We start from the raw sequence: 24,119 nt of genomic DNA on the forward strand, positions 1-24,119 counted from the left end.
AAAACACTTGACCCCTCCACCTCAACGCTATCCTACCCCCCCCCCCTGACCTGGCCTAATCGCCTCCATCAATCCAAGTGACCTGTCAAGTCGTTTAAAATGGACAAGGCCCACCTACAATTTACCTTACCGCCTCGCCTTTCTTCTGCCTTGAACCACTATTTTTTTTTCTCGTTTATGCTTTTTTTTAATTAATCTTAAATTTGTCTCAATTCTTCATCTCTTTCTCATGAAATTAGGTATATTATGAGTTTTCCGTGCATTCCATCAGCGTCTCGTGATATTATAGCCTGTTTACCGATACACTTAACCTCAAAAATTGTAATAAAAGATTCAGCAATCAGATAAAAAAAATTATTATTATTATTAGTAGTAGTAGTAGTGTAGAAGTAGTAGGTTTGTATTGTCACATGCACTCACCTAGATATCTATGTTCGTTCTAAATATACACATAAAACTTTTCCTGACTCTCCAACATCCTCGGAAATGACAGGTCAGTTCATTTTTCAGTTGTTTGCAATGGACGATCTCACAGGTCTTCTCTTGTAAAATTCGTGTTTAATAAAATCATTTTTATTAGCAACACAATATGAGCAATATCTCACACTATTAATTAAGAATATTTATTACAAAATGCAACTTTGACACAAAAACTATTACAATCATATTGCTTATTTGTAATGAGATTTACAAAAATTTCATAAGAGCTAACATTCAGTTTAGTAGAATTACTTTATATGTTGCTGTTGAATTTTTTTTTAATGATTAACATTAGAAAACGTGTATGGCGATCAGATAATTATTGCCAGCTCTTTTTCTCTTTGTTTTTAGTTCCCCCCCCCTTTTTCACCTCTCCAACTCGCCATTAATTTCCTTTAATAGAGTCCTTTCTCTCTCTCGTTTAACAGTAGTGTGTTTTCCATTTGCCGCACCGGCCATATTAACACAGCATTCTGTGTCACAGCAGATCGAGTTGAAGCTACTGCTGTGTACAAAAATTATTTAACATCTAATAGTTGACGGAGTTCTTTTTTTTTTTTTTTACTAGCGGAAACTATCTCTTACCTAGTGCTATAGACAGTTCACAGGATTTGCGATCATCTACTTGTGATCCTTCCAGTGAACACGTATAGATTCCTGCTTTCTCTTCTGTCACATTGTGGATACTGACAGTCACTTGACTGGTGGCACTTGTAATTTTACTGTAGTCCGATAGATTTTTACAGAGCCATTTTTCATCCTTCCAGTAGCAGTCTACCACTGGCACACGATCTGGAACAGTTCATAAACAGTGGTTTGACAGAAATAGTAATCTATTAATAGGTGCCATGTGGTAACTTAAATTGGGAGGTAATAATCGCCCCAATTAAGGTCTAGAGTGGCTTGTCGACGAGCCCATAGGCAAGGAAAGGGGGCGTAAGTGCTTCGTATAAACACACATCGCCTTGTTTTCGGTTTCCAGATTCAGATAAGAGTCGGTGATGTTGATAAGCATCTCCTGCGCTTCTATAAAAGTGAAGTTGTACATTCATTGGGGTGTAGCTTTGTATGAATCATCCAGGCTGATGGTCGTGGGGTGTAGAGTGTGTAGACTATCGAAAACATCTATGTTTTCATGTCCGTCGATTGTTTCAAGCTCGCAATCTCCGCTTTATTCACATACGGATACAGAACCGATTTTTGTTGGATCGTAGTTGTTTCTTTGTAATTTTGCTTGTCAACATTTTAAATTCTGTCATTTAATATCGAAATAAAAAGAGTCTTACCCGATAAGAGAAAGCTGGAGCTGTGTTGTCAATATAAGAAAAGGAAAACAACGGGCATCGACGTATTCATGATCACAGTATATGACATTTTGGAAGCTAGTAACAGGAAGATCATTAACTTTTCCTTGTCACTGGAAGACTGCACAGTATTTGCGATGTAAATCTTTCAGATTGTCTGATATTTAATTAAATGACTAATCATGGGTCCCTGTTTGTCAGTAGAAGAATGGAGTTGGTCGTTGTATAAGTATCTCACCTACTGATCCAAGTAGCTATATGTAGAATTTTAGGGATACTGGCAAATCTTAATATATCCAAATTTATCATGCTAATTAGGATGCTGCTGTTACTAATAAAATAATTAAATTATTAACATTGTAATGTATTGCTGTAACTGTAATCATCTACCAAAGTAAAGAAAAAATAATTGCAACAAACATCTTATCTCACGTGACCCTGTTGAACCCTGATATTTGAACTGTCAGCTTTCTCCTTTGAGTCTGCTTATTGTTGTTGTTTTGACTTTTCTGCGTTGATTTCTATACCATACACTGATGAAGCTTTTCAACGTAACATGAGCAACCAGTTCTTGTTCTTCACCTGTTAACCCTTGTAGGTCAGATATTTTTATAACTCTGTGTTGTTAACTAACATCCCATACTGCGGAAGAAATGTTAAATACTTTTAAGTTAAGAGTTTCTCTCCACCCCAACCTTACCTCTGACAAGTTTTCAAGTTCTAACATGGTCAATTGTGACTTTTTATGGTGAGCAATATAACAGTTAGTGGCTGCCAAGAGCTATCTTTGTTTTTGAATCTTTTCAAAAGGAACAGTTCTCGTGTAGTTTATCAAACATTTCTACTATTCTTGCAGAGCTTGGAACATTTGTATAAACTACTTAAACAGTGACTCACAAACTCAATAAATAACTGTTGTCCAAGTTTTATTAACACGTTTTGTGGTGACCACTGGTTCTGTCTACGCAGAATAAGAGGTACTCCTCTATGTTAAGTTATGAACATAATTTCTTACACATAAAAATGGAAATATTTTAAAACTAGATGAGCCACACATAAATGGTTTCTGGATATTGCTTCTGGATATAACACTAATAAGATGTACCTAATTTAAAATGGGCATGTAAAAACTTAAAACATAAACTAGCATGTAACCTCAAAACATTAGGATAGGAAACAAAAATCTTTTCTAAAAGAAATTTTTACATTTTTTACTAAGCATAGTCATGAACTGAACGGCCAGAAACTGGAGGAGGTCAACAGCTTCAAGTATTTGGGTGCCACCCTGACTAGAGATGGTTGCTGTACAGCAGAGATCCGTATCAGGATTGGTATGGCAACATCCGCAATGTCCAGGCTGGATAGGATCTGGCGAAGCAACTCAATCAGCTTCAGTACCAAGCACAGGCTGTACAAGTCCCTCGTAGTGTCAATCCTACTCTACGGCTGCGAGACTTGACGCTGCTTGCCGCAACGAAAAGAAGCTCCAGGCCTTTGAGAACAAGTGCTTGAGAAAGCTGCTCCGCATCTCGTACCGCGAACACAAGACAACGCATACGTACGGAGCACCGTGACCTCCCTCGTGGCCCACATGAGCCCCTTCTGGCAACAGTGAAGCGGCGCAAGCTCGCCTGGTTCGGTCACGTCAACCCGCCACAACACCCTTGTCCAAGACGATCCTACAAGGAACCCTCGAAGGAGCCGTTGTCGTGGTCGTCCGAGGAAAAGCTGGGTCACCAACATCAAAGAATGGACCGAACGCGAGATGCCAGACCTGCTCTCATCTGCTCAAGACAGGACCGGGTGGAAAATTCTGTCTGTTGCTGCTGCCGGACGGTCCCCCCTACGCCCGGACCGGGCATGGGACTGACCTGACCTGACCTGATAGTCATGAACAAGTTCAGGGTTGACCATGCAAATAACTATTTAATCATTCCGTATTTGGTGCATATCTTGTGGTGTAGCCTCTAAAAAACAAGTCCATTCGTGTTTTTAGTGTTCTTTATTTCAGTGTCATGTTGTGTTTTCTATTATTTTGAGCATGTTTTTCTTTTTGAATGGCATCTGATAGTAACTACTGTTTTTTTTTTTCGTTTACAGTCACAAGAACCAGATGAGTTGTTATCTTTTTAACTACATTTATGGGCACTTCGTCCCACATCTTTTCAATAAATACAGCAAAAAATATTGAATTTAATTTTAGGACACACAACCCAATTTTAAAAGTCGAACTTTTGTCACAGTGTCATATAGTGCTTTGATTTGAAGGTCAAATGACTTAAATGGATTTGGGGTGGTTAGGATGGACTAAAGAATTGTCTGTATTCTTTTGAAGTCAGCTATAAGACGCCCGATTAAAAACAAACATCAATTTAAATAGGCCTGCGAAGAATATATTTTATCTTATATTTTGTCAATGAAAGGACTTGCAGGGCTTGACATTGAAAAATGTAAATGTAAGGACTTGCGAAGACGTTGATTGGAAGATATATTCTGGAAATTTCCGGATGTAACTTTTAAAAACCAATCATCTAGCTATTAACATAAAAGTAAAGATCCGCACCCTTTTTGAAGTTGCCATGGTCATGAAAAACAGTGAAGCGTTTCTTCGACTTGCTGATGTCTTCAGGAAAATAGCAGGTCAAGTTTGCCGTTTTCGTCTTCTTCACGGAGGGAACAACACACATCGTCTTCGTTACTGAAAAAGGTCAAAAGTATATCTTCTAAGAAAAATTGAAATCATTTAAACTTTTTATTAGATATATATCAGTATACGTGTGTGCATCTCTTTGATGCAGTTGCAACGCTAAAGACGTGTTAGACTTTTTATTGGCTTAAGCCAGAATGTCGATTATGCGCCCAGTACAATTATTCTTTCTATTTTCTGTGTGTGTGTGTGCATACGAGCGTGTGTATGTCCTTTTTTGCTTTCTTTTGTTTATTATACAGTACATACCCAAAACATAAAATACTACCACATATAAACAAACCAAAATAAGTACAGCTTTTACACAGAAAAACCACATCCCTGGCAATGTACACAAAATCTGTCATCAAGCTCTAATCATTCCCTACCGTATCCAGAAAGAAGCATCTGACTATAGAAACAGAGGCTGTAGTGGTTTGTCCCTAACCTCACAGTTGCAACTTACATAGAGATAGCTTTTAAACATTTGCAATAAATAACATAATACATAATTAAGACAAAAACCGTGTATCCCCCAAGAAGTATTACACTCAAGAAGTATAGTAATTTTTAGACATATAAAATCGATTATATCATAAACATCCCACACCTATATAACTTAATCCCTTGTTAGTGTAGAGCATTGAATACTGAATATGCGGTGACAGACTACATATTATTATAATATTTTATACATAATATTACTAACCCTAACCCTAACCTATTATAATATTATTATATTATATACATAATATTACTAACCCTAACCCTCTGGCCACTATACTGAGTATGCGGTGGACAGACTACAGGAACATCAGGACAGCTTTTGTCGCGTGCTAAGTATGACTTTTAGATAGCTATCTTTGTATACTCGGTATGGTGTGAACCGGGTGGTTCAGTCAAGTGCCTGTCTGGCAATGGTGTCAGCTGTTTTGCGCAGGGTGTGTCCTATCCAGCCCCACTTGCGCTTTTTGATGTCTTTGCTAGTGGCACACTGGTTGGTTCTTTTCCATAGACTGCTGTTGGAGATCTTTTCAGGCCATCCCATTCCCATAATATGGTGTAGGTATCAGTTGGTAAAGGTCGGGAGCTTGCTGTTGATAGTGTTTATCACTCTCCAGGTTTCAGAACCATACAGTATGACTGCCTTCACATTGGTGTTGAAGATGCGGGTCTTACTGCGGAAGGATAATGCTAGGGAGTTGCAGATGGGGCGTAGACTGTTGAAGCATGCCTGGCCTTGTTGATGCGACTTTTGATGTCATCACCCGCTCCACCGTCCTTGTTGACAATGCTCCCCAGATACGTAAATCGATCTGTTTCCAGGATGTTGTCTCCTAGAAGCTGGATTTGGAGTTCCTGCTTGTTGCTGACGGTCTACTGAGCGCACCTGTATATAAGCCTCACTTACTAATTGTTTTTTTTTAAAAACTCTACTTTTGTCACAAATAAACCGAACTGGTTTATAAGTCGCAAATATGTATAACTTAAAAAGCTGTATCGTAATCATTTCGTCTTATTTCCGGCATGATGAGGGTGTGTGCTTCAGCAATTGATCTGATAGTCTCAATTGTATGCGGCTTTGATTTTAAAATGTGAACAGGTAACAACGTGAACAGTTAACACGTATTTAGCATGGAGCTCATGCGGAAAAAATCGGAATCTGAAAAACAAGCCGCATTTTTGTTTAGGTCACAGGGTTTAAAGCTGGGAAAAACAATCGCGGCTTATAGTCCGAAATTTACGGTACTTGAAATGTTTCTTTTTTCTGTTTTTTCTTTATTCGAGATGCGGCACGTTTGAAAAATATTTCAAGCTCTATTTCCAAAAAGTATGAACGCACGCGTGCCTTATTGTGTGTGTGTTTCGCCATTACACTATCTTCAAAACAAAGGCGATGCATGCTTCAGGCTAGCGACGATTACTCATCTATTGGGAGCGTGGCCCTACGCGCCGTAACCGTGGTCTGGCTTCAAGCTCTCGTATAGTAGAGGTCGCTCTTGCTATCCTCTTCATTACAATATTAAAAAGTGCTATGAATGAGATCTTTTAATTTTTAATCGAGACATAGGTGGAAATGCCTATATGCTAAGTGATTTTAGAGACATTCTAGATTTTCGGGGCCAAAATACCTGTCTGCTACTAAAACTTGGACTCGGCCAAAACTAGAATGGTACTAAACTGCTCAGATTAGCTGCCAGCTAGGCACTAGCAGGCACCTGGGAAGTTGCCAACGCTGTCCGTTGATGGTTAATAAAGTTTTCAAAGTATTGACAACAGGTTTTACAGTCACTCTTCAACATACAAACTAACATGGATAAGGCCAAGGTAGGTAAGACAGCAACACAAAAATATTACCTTAGATAATAAATTAAAAGTTTGAATCTGTGTCTTATAAGATCAAAAACCTAGGATCAAAAGTATATTAATAATGGATATCATGGAGGCAGTGACAATTAATTAAGCCATACAAAAAGTTTAACAGGAAATAAAAGGCAACATGCTGCTAAAATTATTAATGCAAAAAAAGCACTTGCTTTTTATGATATCAAAATAACAAAGCAGCTCAGCCTTATACATGCCTTTTTGAAGATTGTAAAATACAGATATAGAAAGATACCATAGTATTTTAGGTAATAAATTAAACCTATTTGAAGTTATTTGGAAACCATGGGATGTTCTCTTTCACTTCTTCTCCACATCTTTACTCTTTTCCCCCCTTCTATACTGAATGAATGTAGAAATCAACGTGATAAATGTCATATATGTTGTGCTATTAATAAAAAAAAAACCAAAGCAGCTCAGCATTTCAGGTACAGTTTCGTTTCAGTATAAAAGGCTTACGTCTTTATTTTCTTTACTTGTTAAAGCCAGAGCGTAACACCGTGTCAATATTAAGATACTCAGTATATTTTACATACCTGGCAGCAGAAGAAGCTCACAAAAACTGAGACTGTCAAGACTTGACCCTTCAATTTGGCAAATGTACTTCCCTGTTTCGTTTTTAGTCACATGGGGTATTCGAATTGCAGTCACATTGGTGACTATTTTGTTGTATTCATACCCTAGGTGTATGTCGCACCGAAGGTTTTCAGACACCCAAAAGCAGCTTACCACCGCATCTATTACGAAGAAGAAACAATGATATACAAAACTTTGCATCTTGAAGATAACAGCCTTATACGTAATACATGAACGTGTCAGTGCTACTTTGAAACGAAAGTTGGCTAAACGACTGGAAGCACAATTTAGAAACTCTGTATATTCTACACATCGTCAAATCAGATAATAACTTTGCATCTCTTTCCTTACAGAGTAATATTAACTACTCTGATTACAATGCACAAATGGCCAGAAAGCTATATTTAAGTATCCATTTGCTACTTTACCTTTTTATTCTGTTCTGCCACAGTATAAACTACATTAAGTTTATTAACAAAATTTCAAAGAGCTACACACATTTTAACATTAGAATGCATTCATGATTTCCCAAGAGAAATTTAGAATTACTTTTGATCAATATCAAATTACAAATTACAAATGTATACCAAAAACAATATCTATCACTAGCGTCAAAGTGCTTCCGCACAGTGACAGACGTTAAGCTAATTACCAATGTTGCCAATGGCCGAAACATCCAGTTTTAAACGTTACTTAATAGGAGGAGTGTTGGACTCGCCAGAGTGTCGCAAGCACCCAATGAATAGTGTAATTAGTACTCTTTGTTTGTTAGCCACTGTGTAAACACTGTGATTCACTCCCAGTAAAACCGTCGAAGCGGTCGTCTGTTGTATCCTAGAGGCACAGTGCTGTGATTTATGTCAATTCCTGTAGAGTTCAGGAGTGATGGTGACTATACCAGGCGGCGAATTTAAATGTCAGGATGCTCTCAACCAAGAGACCTGTAAACAGTCTCCAGCATCCCAGAGCTGACATTGAAGTTCCGGAGCTTCCTCAAAAGGTACAGACTTTGCTGGGCCTGTCTGTACACTTGGTTTACATGATTGCTAAAGGATAGTCTTTCCTCTATCACTATACCAAAGTACTTAAAACTGGCAGCCCTCTGTACCTGCTGTCCTTTGATTTTGATTGGTGGGGAGAGAGGGGTACTACCATCTCTTCCATCGTGTGCTCTCCCGACGGGTATCTCCTCCGTTTTCTCAACATTCATCTCCAGAAGTCTGCGGTCAAACCAGTCCTTCTGTTCCCCCACGCAGGCCAGGTACAGTTCAGGGAGTGCTCATCTTTTGAGGCAGGCCATAAGGGCCATGTCATCCCCATACTTTACAAGTTTGAGACTAGCATTATTAATGGTAATCTCATTTGTATATACAGAGAATAGGATAGAGGAATGCACACATCCCTGAAGGATACCCGTGTTGAGGGTCTGATCGTCTGACAAAATCATTACATCCACTGACAGATTCAGACGAGCTGGACCCTACAATACCTGTTGGTGGAACTGTGGTCGGTCCTTCAGGAATGATCATATCCACAGAACAAGGCTGGTGTTGACCTCCAAGTCTAGTAGGCGCTTTACAAGAAGGTGTGGCTGGGCTTTGAACAGGACCTGAACATAGGTGCCAGAGGTGTCCAAGTGTTGTAGGATAGCATCTAAAAGAATGAGAGTGGCATCAGACACTCCCCTACGTGGCTTGTAAGAAAACTGCATAGGATCCAGGCGATCGACCACAGTGGTGGTTATCAAACTTTCCACAATCCTATCCAAACACTTCGCCACGACAGATGTGAGCCACAGGTCGAAAATCTTTCAAGTCTGTAACATTAGGCTTCTTTGACACTTGTATTATAGTTGATGTGCGCCATAAACGGGGGACACTGTGAGACAAAAGAACTGCCAAAAGTAAAGAGCAGTCATTATCTACTTCCTTGCCAAAGTCTCTCACGTCAAACCGCGAGTACAAAGTGCTGAGTTCATTAATAAACGTGAGTGGGTTAGCACACTTTACTCTTCTGTTTCTTTTGTTTCTTTTGTTTTCCACCCTTCATGCTGGTAAGGCCCCGTCATGTTTCCCTTGATTTGCCCTCATTAAGTCGCTTTTCTACCTTCTTTCTGTATTCAACCTTAGATATGTTTGCCTTTGCACTGAACTCCTTCTCTTTTTCATTCACTTTTTGTCTTCATCAAAAACCATCTTCTTTTCATTGAGACAGTGTTTTAGCTCTTTACCCAGCCGTGGTTTCTATTCGGATAGCTTAAGGCAGCGGTTCTCAACCTGTTACTTGTGACGCCCCCTTGAAGAACAAAGGTACGTCCGCGCGCCCCTCTTACCCAGCAATGTAAGCTAATTTCACTAATACCGGTATAAGAAACTTTAAAAAAAATGACCACCTTCGCGCCCCCCTTGTAAGCACTTCGCACCCCCCCCCCCAGTGGGGGCGCGCCCCACAGGTTGAGAACCGCTGGCTTAAGGTCTGCATGGTAAGGATGACAGACTCTTTACAGAAGGGGATGTAATACATTGTGTTGTTGATTCTTCGTGCTTAAGGAGCTGTCTGTCTGTGGGTATCTGCCAAGCGGTGGGCGGCACTTTGAAACATATGCATCCAGCACATTACCAAAACACCTGTCAAGGATTCTGTTGAGGCGGGTAGGACATGTCACGTATTGATGGAGACAAGGAAGCAGCTTACTGACAACACAGCAGTTAAAATCACCGAGCAACAATACTGGCTGGTCTACAAATAACATCTTGATACAGTGACAAACACATCAGTCACATCCTTATCCAGTTCAATGCTAAAAGCATGTAACAGTGTGAGGGCACCGTTGATCTGCGTGCTGGAAACACAGCTAAAAAAGAATTGAGGGTGATAAACGTATGAGGAGCTTGTAAAGGTTTGTGAAGAGTTTGGTTATCAATGTTTGCGAGCGTGAGTGTACATCTACATGTAACTACTCCTGCAACATTCTTCTACCATTTTCACGCACAAAAGGTCCGGCCAAGGTTTAACACATTAAACGTTTATGAAAGAAGGCAATGAAAAGAGAACAAAAGAGAATAAGAGGTATCTACCGTCTATACAAAGTTTACAACTCCCACGCCACTTGAGACTTTACTGTTATGACAATGCGCCAATACGGTAATCGGGGGTAAGCAGTCAGGTAATATTGATGTGCAACCGGCACAGCGTTATATCCAAGACGGTGAATCGTCGGCACGGATGTACTCGTGAACTGATGACCAGTGGATTATATCAAGTCAGGTGGAAGGTTAACACGGCAGAATTAATATACCGAAATCCAACAACACCAATGTGGTTCACAACTTGCAAAGCAACCTTGTTATGGCGAGTTTTCCAGGAAAACGTTTTTTCAATTCTACCCTTTGGTAGAAGAGATGTTGACAGCACTACTCTTCGGTAGGAGAGGTGTGAGGGTCAGTTATAAACGTATCGCTAATACTTTAGAGGTCTGTCCTCATACAAAGATTTCCGCTGAATGCCGGGGGAAGTGTTAGTCCGCCTAACTAAACTCCATTCCCTCAGGTTTTCGCCAATCCCACGCTTAATGCCTTGGTAGCTAGGGTAGTTTGCTAGGCTAGTTGACTTGACAACACTAGCACCATGTTTGTTTACACAAAAGACCACGGCATTCTAGTATGTGTCATTGCATGACTCCAAGCAATACGCAGTGGGTTGCGTCACTGTCCTGGGGTTGCACTAAAGCTAGCATTAAACAAGTAGTAAAACAACGCGGGATTTCGAACCGTGAATCGTTACAGAGCTTTACATATATCCAGGGATGGGCAAGCTACTTTTAATTTGTAGCCGGCTAGGCTACAGCTACTTTTTTTCAAAATGTAGCCGGCTACACTACAGCTACAATTTTCCAAAAAGTAGCCAGCTGCTTTGGGCTACTTTTAAAATGTAGCCAGCTTCTTTTGGCTACTTTTAAAAGAGTGATGTTATAACAAGTTAGCTGTAGCCAGCTGGCTGTAGCAATATACACAAACATCAAACATACACACTAAACACTATTACTTGCTTTACAAAGTTTTTATTATAATAATGAAACGGAGAACTGCGATATACCGACAATTTTATTTAGTGAATCCATAAATGCTTTCATTCATTCCTTGCCCCCTTCCTCCCCCGGCCTTTTTCACACAATAAGTACACGTATTTTACGATTATATTAAACATTTCTGGATCTTTTTCCTCATCCTGTTTTAGTGACAAAAGAAATTATATAAGTTTTCCGATAAACATTTGTTTTCTATAACTATTTGTTCCCTATTACTTAGAAATGAAAACTAAACAGATGCTTAAGTATCAGGTACCTGGTGGAATTTTCAATAAGTTAGGTTATGTGGTGATGAAAAATGTCAACCTCTTATCAATACTGTGACAATGAACAACAGACCATTGAAATAAATGAGTTTGCATGGAATATAAGTAAAACACTGCTTAATCTAATTTAGGCAAGCAGATCATAAGGCATTTTTTTTCTAACACTGACACTGAAAACAAAGAAAGGAACACAAACTAATTGTTTCCAAAAGCTGATAGGGTGAAAAGTATAGTCCTGGCATACTAGAATAGACTTTAATTATATAGTAGGATGTCAAATGTAGCATATAAACACTGAAATATATTTTTCAAAAATGATCTGATACAAGATATATTTATTTTAAATCTTTAAGCTTGAATTTCTCTGTTTGTCGTTTTTGACATCCAGTCATAAACTATAAAAACATATTTCTCAAGATTGGCTTGTGCTACAGCAGTACAATTTTGCAATTTTGTTTAGAAATGCATAAGCTACAAAGTGATGCATTTGAGAATATGGTATAAATATTACTTTTGATAAAATTAAAATTTTTCTAAATATTTAATTGCCACATTCACACTGAGTCAGGGGGTACCATGTCTGATTTTTTATATCCTAGAAATCTTGAGATATCAAAACGCCTTATGCATCAGTTTTCTTATCAGTGCCTCTAGTTTACAAAAAACCCAAAACCTTTGGTATATGACTTATGGTATTGTGTAAATGTGTTTTAAAAATGCTTGTACGTTTTGAAACAAAAACGTTGATTAAAGTCACAATTTTCACTTTAGGTACTCAAAAACAGTTTTAAAGTGCTATATTTATGTTATTTTGTTACTCTATATTTAAAAACCCTTAAAGATATTTAAAATATGGATTTTAATTTTTGGAGTGTACCGGTAACCTTAAAACAAATCTACATTCTTTTAGTCCTTCATGGAATTGAATTTGACCAGAACTTTGGCCTCGAAGTTGCTGTCTGTCACCATAGTGCGCAGCTTTGTCATGATAAGTCCTGCCAGACTGAACAATCTCTCAACCGCAGCACTGCTTGGCAAGACGGTGTTGGTGCGCAAATAAATTTGTTTGACCGTGGGATATTTGTCCAGTTCACTGACATTCTGTGACAATCCAGACATCAGGAAGGTAGTTGTCTCAGGGGTGCCGGTAACGTCTTGTTCGTTGAGTACTTTTTCGTGCTGCCGCACCCATTCTTGCATTTGAAACTATAGCCACATTTTGTGGCTTCGCAAAATGTAAAAAATTTCAAATAAGGCTGGAAATTGATGGGTACGTCCATCTTCGTTTTTCAAATCGCTCCCGCCACATGGACGACCCGGTACTTCCGGTTACTGAGCGTGCGAGACATGGGGGTGTCTGGCTGTCAAGACACCGAGCAGTGACAGCAGTGGCTGTCGTCGTCTTGCTGACACGCTGTCGACGAATGGTCGTGTAACCAACACGTCAAATGGCTACGTAGAGTTACGTACCAGAAATAACACAGAGATTGAATTCCACACTGAAGTTTTCTTTAATTCAGTATCTTTTTCTCAGCAGCTGGCCTAACTTCTCTCTCTCTCCAATTTACAAAGAGGTCCCATACCACGGTCAGCCCTGCTATTTATTATCCCTCCCCTCGAACATTCTAGCACAGACATTCTATTTCGTCGCAATAAAGACATTTTTGAACATCGCTACATTGTTGAACATCATTTCCTCCCTCGCATAAAGACAAGACATTTTTACTTTGAACATTGCTACATTGTTGAACATCATTTCCTCCCTCGCGCAAAGACAAGACATTTTTACTTTGAACATTGCTACATTGTTGAACATCATTTCCTCCCTCGCACAAGACATTTTACTGTGAACATTGCTACATTGTTGAACATCATTTCCTCCCTCGCACAAAGACATTCTATCTTTTATATTGATGCCGTGCTGAACATTCTGGAATATAGATGCAAATCTACAACCCAAAGACATTATACTTTGTACACTACTAGAGTGCTACAGTCGTGAAAGTAGCCAACATGTAGCAAAGCTACAGCTACTTTCTAAAATGTAGCTACGGCTACAAGCTACTTTTTTTAAATTTGTAGCCGGCTAAGCTACAAGCTACAAAATTTGTAGCCGGCTACAGTAGCTGTAGCTAGGCTACAGCTACTCCCCATCCCTGCATATATCTGTAGGGCTGTATTCCAGAATAAACCGTTTTATTTTCTATGCAAAAATCGCTTCTTGAACACAACCTGAGCTTTGTTTCTTCTTTCGACTCGAAGACGGTGCATAATTAAGCCACACTCACTGTTACAAATGCTGCTTGCACGTAAAAGAACTCTCCAGCATAGGAGAGTAGCTTTTTCTACGTTCCTAGCGGCAGTGAAAATGTCGCTGTTTGAAGGCTTATATCTTTAAAATTAAGCATAATTATGTACTTATATTTTGGGAATTATTGTTTTAAAATGAACTCAACCTGATCATAAAGAAAAATATGTCGCAAATCGGGTTGTCCTTTAAAGAGAGGTCACGTCGCTGAATGTTTTGTTTATATCAAACCACTTCTGAATTTTCTCATAATATTTTATGAGGTTATTTCTTCTTAAAGTTATAATGACCAATGTTTTAGATTTTTACTCGCTAATAAACATTTCTAATCAATAATAAAAAGTCCTAGTCTTTCATCGAATTCCTTTTTTTTCGATTAAACACATTATTTACGAACCTGGTTTGTCACGACTGTCCACGTGAAAAACGTGGAAGGTTTTCTTTGACTGACTGATGTCCTCAGGAAAGTAACAAGTAACTTCACTTGCAGACGTCAGATTCAATGAACGAACATCGCATGTCGTTTCTCCTGCAATTCACCAAAACATCAGGTATTTGTACATAACGCAAATGAAGTACAACGATCTAACCTGGCGAGCTTGAGAAATGCAAAAGGCATGGAGTGCTTTATAGTTTAATTTGCTGCTTTCACTACAGAGTAAATAATACTTTCGACTAACTAAATTGCAAGAAATTTTAATCTGTTTTTGATTACTTTCAGTTCTTGACACTTTTACTTAGAAACATATGACTATAATAAGTTTGTTCTTTTCCTACGTACTTAATATTTGCTCAGTCATTGCACTGAAATTTACTCATCGTAATGTGCTTTTGTGTAACTTACACATTCACATGTTTATAATTTAAATCAGTCTACTAAGTTAAATATATACATACAGTTGTATAAGTGTGTGTATATATATTTCACTTATTGCATTTGTTTAAAGTATTGAGAACTCGAGAGATGTTGTACATGCTTAGGAACCATCAAAAAAGGACGCCATCTATGCACTCAGTATACAGAGAAAATGACATTGTTACATGGCTACACAGAAATGATACATAAAGGATAGGCGCATATAAATTATACATGCCTAGTGTTTTTATAAAGTTCTCATTACAGCCAGAAGGTTGTGTACACCGAAATGTACACAAATTAACATCATTTGACTATACATCCAATAGCAACAAATGAAGATGTCTGTTTCTTCTTATTTCTGTTAAAAAGGAAAATAGTCACGTACCCACTGACGACTGACAAAAGCCTTCTTCCTCTTTCGTTGAATCTGTGTAATGGCATGCATACCTTATTTCGTTCTTCGTCAGGCTGGGTATTTGAATTTTAACTTCCCTTGTTGCATACCCGTCAGTGATGTAGCCACTATGATTGTAGCACTTCGGCATGCCAGAAATCCAGAGACAGTTTACAACACGCTCACCCTCTGCCAGAAGTCAGAAACAAAAGAAAAAAAATTATTCAGAACTTTTTACTTAAAGAAACAAATTTGAATCATTGGAGAGTAAAGTAATAAATGAAAGAGTGAACATCTATCTAGAAACAAATAATATCTATCTGATATTGGAGAAAGAATGCTAGATTGAAGCTTAAATTTAAACCTGCAGAACACTTATTTTCCATAAACACATTACATTACATAAACACATTAACTAAATCATACTCCTTGTAATATAACATGCATAACAATATCACAAACATTATGTAGTGCCAGAAATCTTGGACATATTTACATTTCCAAAAATATGTTGCAAGTTTTCTTTTTCACAGTCGTCTCAAATATTTTCCTGCTGTAGACCCATATTAAATAGAATTATATTTGTTCCCAATATTCTACGCAGGACTCTGATTTGAAGCCATTTCAATCTACTATCCAATATCTAATTGTTACATTTTTTTAATATATAAACATTTATTCTTCATTTACACAGTAAACTTATTACAGGCATAGCATATTCTATGCTTAAGCCATTCACACCGTTGCAATATACCATATGCTACAATATAACAGACATATAATGTAATGTATGTCGACATGTATGTATAAAAGTCTAGTCACTGCTTAAATTCTGGTCAACAAGTTGCATATAAGGTAGACCATGTTTTACAATTTTTTCTTCTTTCATTTCCAAGCGTGCATTGAAAATTTCAAATTTATATCTATGCTGCAGAATCCGAATGAATGGTTGCAGCTGAGGTGTGGTTTTTTGAATTCGCTAGATTATATGTGTGATTTAGCAAGCAGTAAGATTAAATCCAGCACAGCATCTGTCTTAAAGTTATTATTGCATCCAAATAAAACAAGGCATTCACTTAAAATCATCCTTGTCATAATCCCACATTTGTTTGACACGGTTCCCAGTCACTTAATCCCCAGACACTTCATCCCCGACATTTAATCCCCGACACTTCATCCCCTAGACTTTTAATCGCTAAGCACTTAATCCCAAGACACTTAATCCCTAAACTAAATCCTTAACTAAAAAAATTATGAAGTCAGCGAAAAATTTAATTGAAATTCAAATTCAAATCATGCTTTTAACTTCAACGTCATTTGAACATCTACAACATTAGTTAAAGTTTATATAAGCTAGTAAATTTAATGTTCTTTAACAATATATACATTATTTACGTATGCTTGAAGTAGGATAGAAGTTCCGGCATGCGATCATGTTGTGGCATTGACTCTGCAATTCGAAGGAATCAACAATGTCTTCCTCACTTACATAGGCAAGTGCTGGGTGGCATCTGACCATTCAACGTCACTCGTCGTCTTCATCGTCACTTCTCATCCCCAGTTCAGTGACTTTGCGTAATACCGCTTGACTTCAGCGAAAGTAACAGCCCGTTACTTTACATGACTAAAAGCGGTCATCGCAGCTTTCTCAAAGTCTGTTACTATATATTGTCTCTGGAGCTGCATTAGGCATTAGCTCTCTAACTGCATCCAACAATCTATTATAGGTTGCACTTGATTTATAAGGATTAAGTGTCTGGGGATTAAGTGTCGGGGATGAAGTGTCTGGGGATTAAAAGTCTAGGGGATGAAGTGTCGGGGATTAAGTGTCGGGAATGAAGTGTCTGGGGATTAAGTGACTGGACACCGTTTGACACACACAAAAAATGTCAAAATATCATACTAAAGAAAGATCCATTGTTTGAAAAAAGTTAAAGGATTTTTTTCAACGTGTAAATAAAGAAGAGGTTTAGAAACATTTACGTCAAACCTTTTTTGAAGTTTTACTTATTATTTTAAAATATTAACGAGAAATAAGATTTCACTGAAAATGACAACTTTTATAGGTCTTTATATTTCATGTGAAATAAAATGTGATAACACCGAAAAATTTTTTTTTAACCAGCAGAGTGTAGATAGAACATAAAGAAAACATAAAAGAATGAACTAGAGCCTGTCAACGCGCGCGTGTGTAAATATATAAACATAGATGTATAAATTTATATATGAATAAAATAACAATAATAATCATAATAACAGTTGGCTTGTTTAGCGTCTTATCCTTCCCTGTGGATTATAGCATAACATATTATAATAGGTTACTTATTCTCTTCACGAACACACACATGAGATCTCTCACTCTCTAATACGAACCAAATCCAGCACTCAGCAGTTTCCACCAGTTTCAAGACACCAGTGCTGGATAAATGTTGTTCATACTATGTGTGATTAATAGCTCTATTATTTTTACGACTATGAATCTTTTGATCTGGCAGAGCAATGCTTACAACCACTGGAAATTCAAAATATTCTAAAATATAAAAAGCTATATTTCTCTCGCCTGGTGACTTACCTTCAACGGAACACTCATGTTTTAAATGTCTGGAGCAAGTGGTCGCTCTTTCAAGATAGAATCACAACTATTCACAGCTCTCACAAGATTTTTGTTTCCCAGTCTTGTTTTCTAGTTTTCGTTTGCGGCGAAAAAAAATCTTTGTGTTGACTTTTCCATGTAGGACAGCCTGGAATCGCACACCTAGTGCCTGGCATCTCAAAATAATAACGACAGTAGCTCTGCGACGCACTGTGCAAATCGAAACCAGAAAAGGCGAAGGAATAACAGTCCAGCGCATGCGCGACACAAGAGAGTTGGCAGTCGTTGTTCTTTAGTACCTCAGGGTGGACAGAACTAAGGCTGTACTTAGTGGGGTGGTTTGAGTGACGCGAGCCGCTTTCCAGCGGGGGTCATAGCACCTTGCGGCAGACTGGTATTTCTCACTTGCTCAGAACCAAAGTTTTACTGCTTTTCCAACCAGGACCAGACGCCTTTCGTCACCCGACGTTGTTGTCAGACTCGCGCTGCGCCGCTCGGGTGGAAAGGGATGCGGGGTGGAGGGAACAAACATTGTCAGCGGTACACCGTACACGCTACCCTAAACAAGCGCTTCCGCTACACATTACATAACGTCATTTACTACTGACAGCTTCTGCACTGTAGCCACGTCAACTTGTATGAAAGGCTGGATGTTTCTACTGCGAGAACTGGTCGCAAAAAGTTATTTTTGTGTCTGACGTAACAATAGTACAGTTTTTTTTTAAACTGTCGGACAAAGGGTGGGATTTTGTCCCCTATGACGGCCGTTATCTATGACTGGAAGTCTCACAACCGTTAATACACAACTTCGTCTCTTTTAAACAGGCCAGTGTCATCATCATGAAGGCGGAGGAGTCGGAAGTAGACGAATGGAGGGAGAAGGAAAAAGAAGAACAAGAATTTGATACGCCCTCAGGCCTGACGAGAGGGGGGGACAGGGGGGTCTGGTGTACCCGGGCCCGCTGCTGTCAAGGGGGCCCGGCCTTGGTCAGTGGATTTTTTTTCTTCTTCTCCTTTTCTTTTTCTTTTAAAGAAAGGTCTAAGGACAGAACACCCAAGCATTACACATGCAGAAGTTGAGTTTGAGTGTAGATATTGAGATTCGAATTGTAAACATACATTATATACTGGGAAAATAATTTACGATTACAAGTACAAGGGGCCCGGAGAGGTCGTCTGTCCCGGGGCCCGGGCTGGCTCTCGGCGGCCCTGTACGCCCTTAACTGTGTGAAGCAGAGGTCACTCCTGGTGACACTTACAAGGTTTTGTGGAAGCAGGTGAAATGGGTGGCACATGTTCTCCGTCATGATAAACATCAATATACACTGTTAACTAACTTCATGTTGGAAAAGGGGGCTGGGTATGGGGTGTGTTACTGGCCAAGCAAAAATGACCTGTCAAAGGAGCAAGACATGCCTGGTGAGAAAAGTGACTCTGGCCCTAGATGTACACACAGGCTGCAGCATTTCAAGTGTGTGTGTGTGGGATAATGATATTGTGATTTCACTGTGCTAAACTAGCGTGGTGGTCAACTTACAAGAGGAAAGGTGTCCTGGTCATGTCATTTTAAGAAAACTATATTTTTTCTTAACATTATTCATCTATAAAAAGTACACAGGCCATTTTTGCGCCCTACCCCACCTCTTCTGCGATTGAGCCCTACGCGACTGCCTAGTTTGCCTAATGGAAGAGCCGGCCCGGTCTATAAGACAACTTTTATGGCGACACTATCCTTTAGGTTATGACATGGTGAATCTTATATGGGAAGGGGAATCTATGGTATAAAGTGAAATATATCTGTTGCATAAAGATAAATATTATGGACACATCAACAGAAAATAGTACAGTTTCTGTGATCAACTGCTTACAATCAGGATTAATATTAGTCTAGTTAAAATGAGTAATTCCTTTAAGGTGTAGATGATTACAGGGTGATAATCACAATATTCAGAAAGGACAATTAATCTTTCTTTCACAGTGGAAAGATTTGTATGTGTGTGTGTGTGCACATACGATACAACTTTTTTCATCCCCATATATAATTACATCAGTGTGTGCATGTACGTGTTTGTTCTTACTATAGTACTTCAGCATGTGTGGGTCTATATTTCAATGCACAGTGTATGTGTGCATGGAAACAAAAAATAAAAAAGAGAAACATACTATAACTGTTGTTGTAGAGAAACAGATCAAAATTTTTTTCTGTCTCCTTGAGGTCCTCTGGAAAATAACACGTCAGGCTGGTGTTCTTTGTCAGCTCATCAATAGAGATCCTGCATGCTGTTTTGCTTGCTGAATTGCCAACATACAAAATGCAAACCAGAAGTATGTTCAAACAATGCACAATTTTTTTTCAGCTGTTTCAGTTGAGTATAGGCAATACATTTCTGAAATATTTATGTAGGGACATCATTTTTTGGCTAATTCTCATATTCTTTCATTCTCATCATGCTCTGGCACCTAGAGTAAAAAGGAAAAGTAGAGCAAACTTTTCAAGAAAGATTTTTCAGCAAGATAAGGCCCAATTTCATAACACGAAATGTATAATGCATGTATTTAACATGCTCACCACTAGACTTCCATCCTTACATGTGTAATACACATGATATGAACACATAATTGTATCAAGCATTATAATCATTCATATGCACATATACACAAATATACAGATAGATCAAGCCAAAAGTCAATAAAATCACATATAATAACAAATATGCACAGGCATAGATATATATTTAGTCATTCAACACCATATAGCTATGTAAATAAACAAGTACAAACACTAATGTTTATCAATCATAGTAGATCATGTAATCAACTTACATTAACATTTCTATATGACCACTCCTAGGTGCAATGGGCTTTAATGAATGACATCACTTTTCTTATTTCCGATGCATTGTAAACAGAGTGACGTAGTGTAATTAGCATTCTGTTATCTGACATCAAGAGCGAGAAATGAAAAAAGGAAGGGTGTTTAAAGTTTTATTTTAAAGGGATGAAAGGTTTATGAAGATCCATATATTTAGGGTATACAAGGAGAAAATGATGCTCAGTTTCAGCTGTATCAGGAAAAATGGGGTGAGTTAAGCAATAATGATGCTGATGGCATTTAAGTACAGTGGAACCTCGGTTAACGAACTTAATCCGTTCTGGAAAACTGTTCGTTATCCGAAATGTTCGTTATCCGAAACAATTTTTTCCATAAGAAATAAAGGAAATAGATTTAATTGGTTCCCAGCCCATGTTGACTCGCGAATATTTGAAAGTTACAGGCTATATAGGTATTTGTTTTAAGGAGAACAGTTATAATGCAATATAAATGGAGTTAAATAAACATAAAAACATTAACGAAAGCATTTAAACATCAGAAAACTTGCCATTTTGACGGCGTGGTTGGAAGCAGGTGTGGGGAGGAAGGGGTGGAATTACTGCTTTGATTCCCCATCCATGAGCACGTGACATTATAAAATCGGGGGTGACTTCCCCTTTCTTTAGCTTTGAGGTTAAAGAAAAAAACTTGTCCAGTGTCTGTTCCTTCTGCTTTTTCTGTAAAACTCTTGGGTAATACGACTTCACAGATCCGACAGACGCATGCCACCTTCATACTTTGAAATAATTTCCATTTTCAATTCATTTGTTGGCCGCTTCCTTGTCATTACCTCACTACTATTAATTGCTCTTAATCTTCTTTGGAGCCATGATTGAGGATTATCTTATTAAAATAAAGCACAAAAATCACTAAATAAGAAGGATGCGCACAGATAAGGAACGACTGATCGTAACTGTGTCTCGAGCGCGAATGATGACATGCTGGTCGGTCACGTGTGGTTCACGTGGCTGTTCGTTATCCGAAATTTTGTTCGCTATCCGAGACAAACTTTTAACGAAATTTTTGTTCGTTAACCGAAATATTCGCTATCCGAGGCGTTCGCTAACCGAGGTTCCACTGTACAGTTATACTCATTCTAAATCTTATCAAAGTATCTCTAATACCTCTGTATTTCCTCCAGACAAGATAGTTGCTTATAATAATATGTCTTGGATGTATTATATAGGAAATATCTTAAATTGCTGTGAACAGCATCATGCTACTGCTGCTGGTTGTGACAGTCTACCAGTGTCTGTTTAAAGATTTGTTTAAAAAAAACAAACATTTATCCTCTCCAGTACTTTGGCATTCCCGTGTCATGCCAAAACAATATTTATACAAAAATATCCCAATAAAGTGTAGTCTTGTTTTCTTGTTTTGTTCATGTAGTAGTGATAATAATGAGCAGGGGTGGGCAATTAATTTTCCCAAGGGGCCGCATGAGAAACTGGGATGGTTTTAGAGGGCCGGACTAATATAGTTAACTCAGTGTTACCCAATACTGTATATGTAGTATATATACTGGCGGGCGGGCCAGCGGGCGGGCCAGCGGGCGGGCCGGTCAGAGACAGGAGGCGGGCCGGATCCGGCCCGCGGGCCGGCGTTTGCCCAGGTCTGATAATGAGGATTTATATAGCACTTTTCCACATATTTGCTCATAGTTCTTTAATAATAATAAATAGCACATTTGTAAAGAGCCTTTTTCCAGCATCAGCCAGACTCAAGGCGCTTAATATATGCATGCAAGCATATATTAATTTCTACATATAATAATTATATAAATAATATAACATTAATTAATACATCATATTAATAGAAGAAGTAGAAAAATTTTATTGCTTGGTGCCATGGAATAGGCATTCCCCCTTTCTTTAGTGATTCAACCTGATAGGTTCTAGCAGACCCTGCAGGAAGTAGGGGTGCAACACGAGTAATAGTCAACGGACTTTGTCTTTGTTTACGACGACCCGCACGATGCGTGCACGAACTAATATCCCTGGACTGCTGGCAGACGATATTTTCTAGTAAACTGCTAAAACGAGGCATTAGATGACATAGCTTCCGGTTTAGTCACATTCTTTGTTACAGCTCGCCGAGACTAACAGCGGATCACTTCTCAAGAGGTGAAGAGTTGATCTTGGCAGACAGATAACAATCCACCTATACACGTCCTTGATGCGTGTGAACACGCGCATGGACGTGTATTGATGGACTGATGTCTGTATGCCGAGACTCACTCTTGGTCTCTTGCGAAGTGATCCGCTGTTAGTTTCGGCGAGCCGTTACAAAGAATGTGAATAAACCGGAAGCTACGTTGTCTAATGCTCGTTTTAGCAGTTAACTAGAAAAAAAGAATCGTCTGCCAGCAGTCAGGGATATTAGTTCGTGACACGTGGGAGATGGTAGCCGAAACCTACACACCTGATGGCGTCGGCAACAACAGAATCAAGCGCGATTGATAATAACATTAACTAGGCTTTCTTCTTGAGTCTAGCCTCTGGCATTCTTAGCAGAGACAGCCAAAATCCAACACATCGCACTGACGCATTAACAGACAAAGAGAATCTACCACATTCCCCATATGTCAGCAAGTTAGGTGTTCTTGTTGTGGATCCTAAAAATCTTTTCATTGCAAAAATGCGAACCTTATCAATGGTATAGAAAGAGAATGAGATTAAGAAAGAATGAGACGGAACTCACAAATTTGGAACAAGAAAGAAAAACAGAGACGGGATTTTTAGCTCTGAATAATACTACAGTAGTTGAGTTCACTAAAACAGCACAGCATATGGCTTCCACAAAAGATCCGATTCATATCATTGACCTTTCACCTTTCGATTTTTGCATTTATAAAATATTTGGAAAGTGGTCCATATTCTATGGATAAGTCTTACTTAAAACTATTTTTACTTACACTCTACTGCTGTATTGAGCTTTGTAAAGATAAGTTTTTATAGCATCTTTTAAAAGTTATCATGCCACAAAACCCTGTTTGCAGGTAACACTGAAATTATTACTGACTTAAAAAGGTCCTAATTTGTAGTATGTTGGTGTGATGAACACGAATATAACCTAAAAGCTTTTTATTTGCTCTCGTTCAGAAGATATTTGATATAGTTCATTTTGCTTTATTAGCTCAAGTTACCCGTCAGTCCAAAGCTCTCAAGAATCATCGGTTGGCGCATGTTCTTTCGGCGGATCTCGTACGTGTGTGCTCGCGCTTTTGCGTGTCTTGATCGTCTGAGCTAGGGTTGCAGGGTTGTCGCTGTGCATGTTGTGATTGGCTTGTTGTTGCTGGCGTCGGGAGGA

The 24,119-nt window shown here is 38.6% G+C and overlaps 1 protein-coding gene across 2 annotated transcripts in view; it reads right to left on the reverse strand.

Moving 5' to 3' along the window:
• The window catches only part of LOC112569204, a 47,579-nt gene that overhangs the window by 19,700 nt on the left and 3,760 nt on the right, over positions 1–24,119 (reverse strand). For both annotated transcript variants that reach the window (XM_025246931.1, XM_025246930.1), the window contains exons 3-8: positions 20,102–20,230; positions 15,337–15,534; positions 14,490–14,621; positions 7,392–7,592; positions 4,348–4,482; positions 1,066–1,272 (exon numbers count right to left, since the gene is read on the reverse strand). In XM_025246931.1, coding sequence (XP_025102716.1) covers positions 1,066–1,272; positions 4,348–4,482; positions 7,392–7,592; positions 14,490–14,621; positions 15,337–15,534; positions 20,102–20,230 — 1,002 coding nt within the window. The remainder of the gene's footprint in view (positions 1–1,065; positions 1,273–4,347; positions 4,483–7,391; positions 7,593–14,489; positions 14,622–15,336; positions 15,535–20,101; positions 20,231–24,119) is intronic.

The sequence above is a fragment of the Pomacea canaliculata genome, linkage group LG7, assembly GCF_003073045.1.
Source record: "Pomacea canaliculata isolate SZHN2017 linkage group LG7, ASM307304v1, whole genome shotgun sequence".
In the NCBI taxonomy this organism is placed as follows: domain Eukaryota; kingdom Metazoa; phylum Mollusca; class Gastropoda; order Architaenioglossa; family Ampullariidae; genus Pomacea; species Pomacea canaliculata.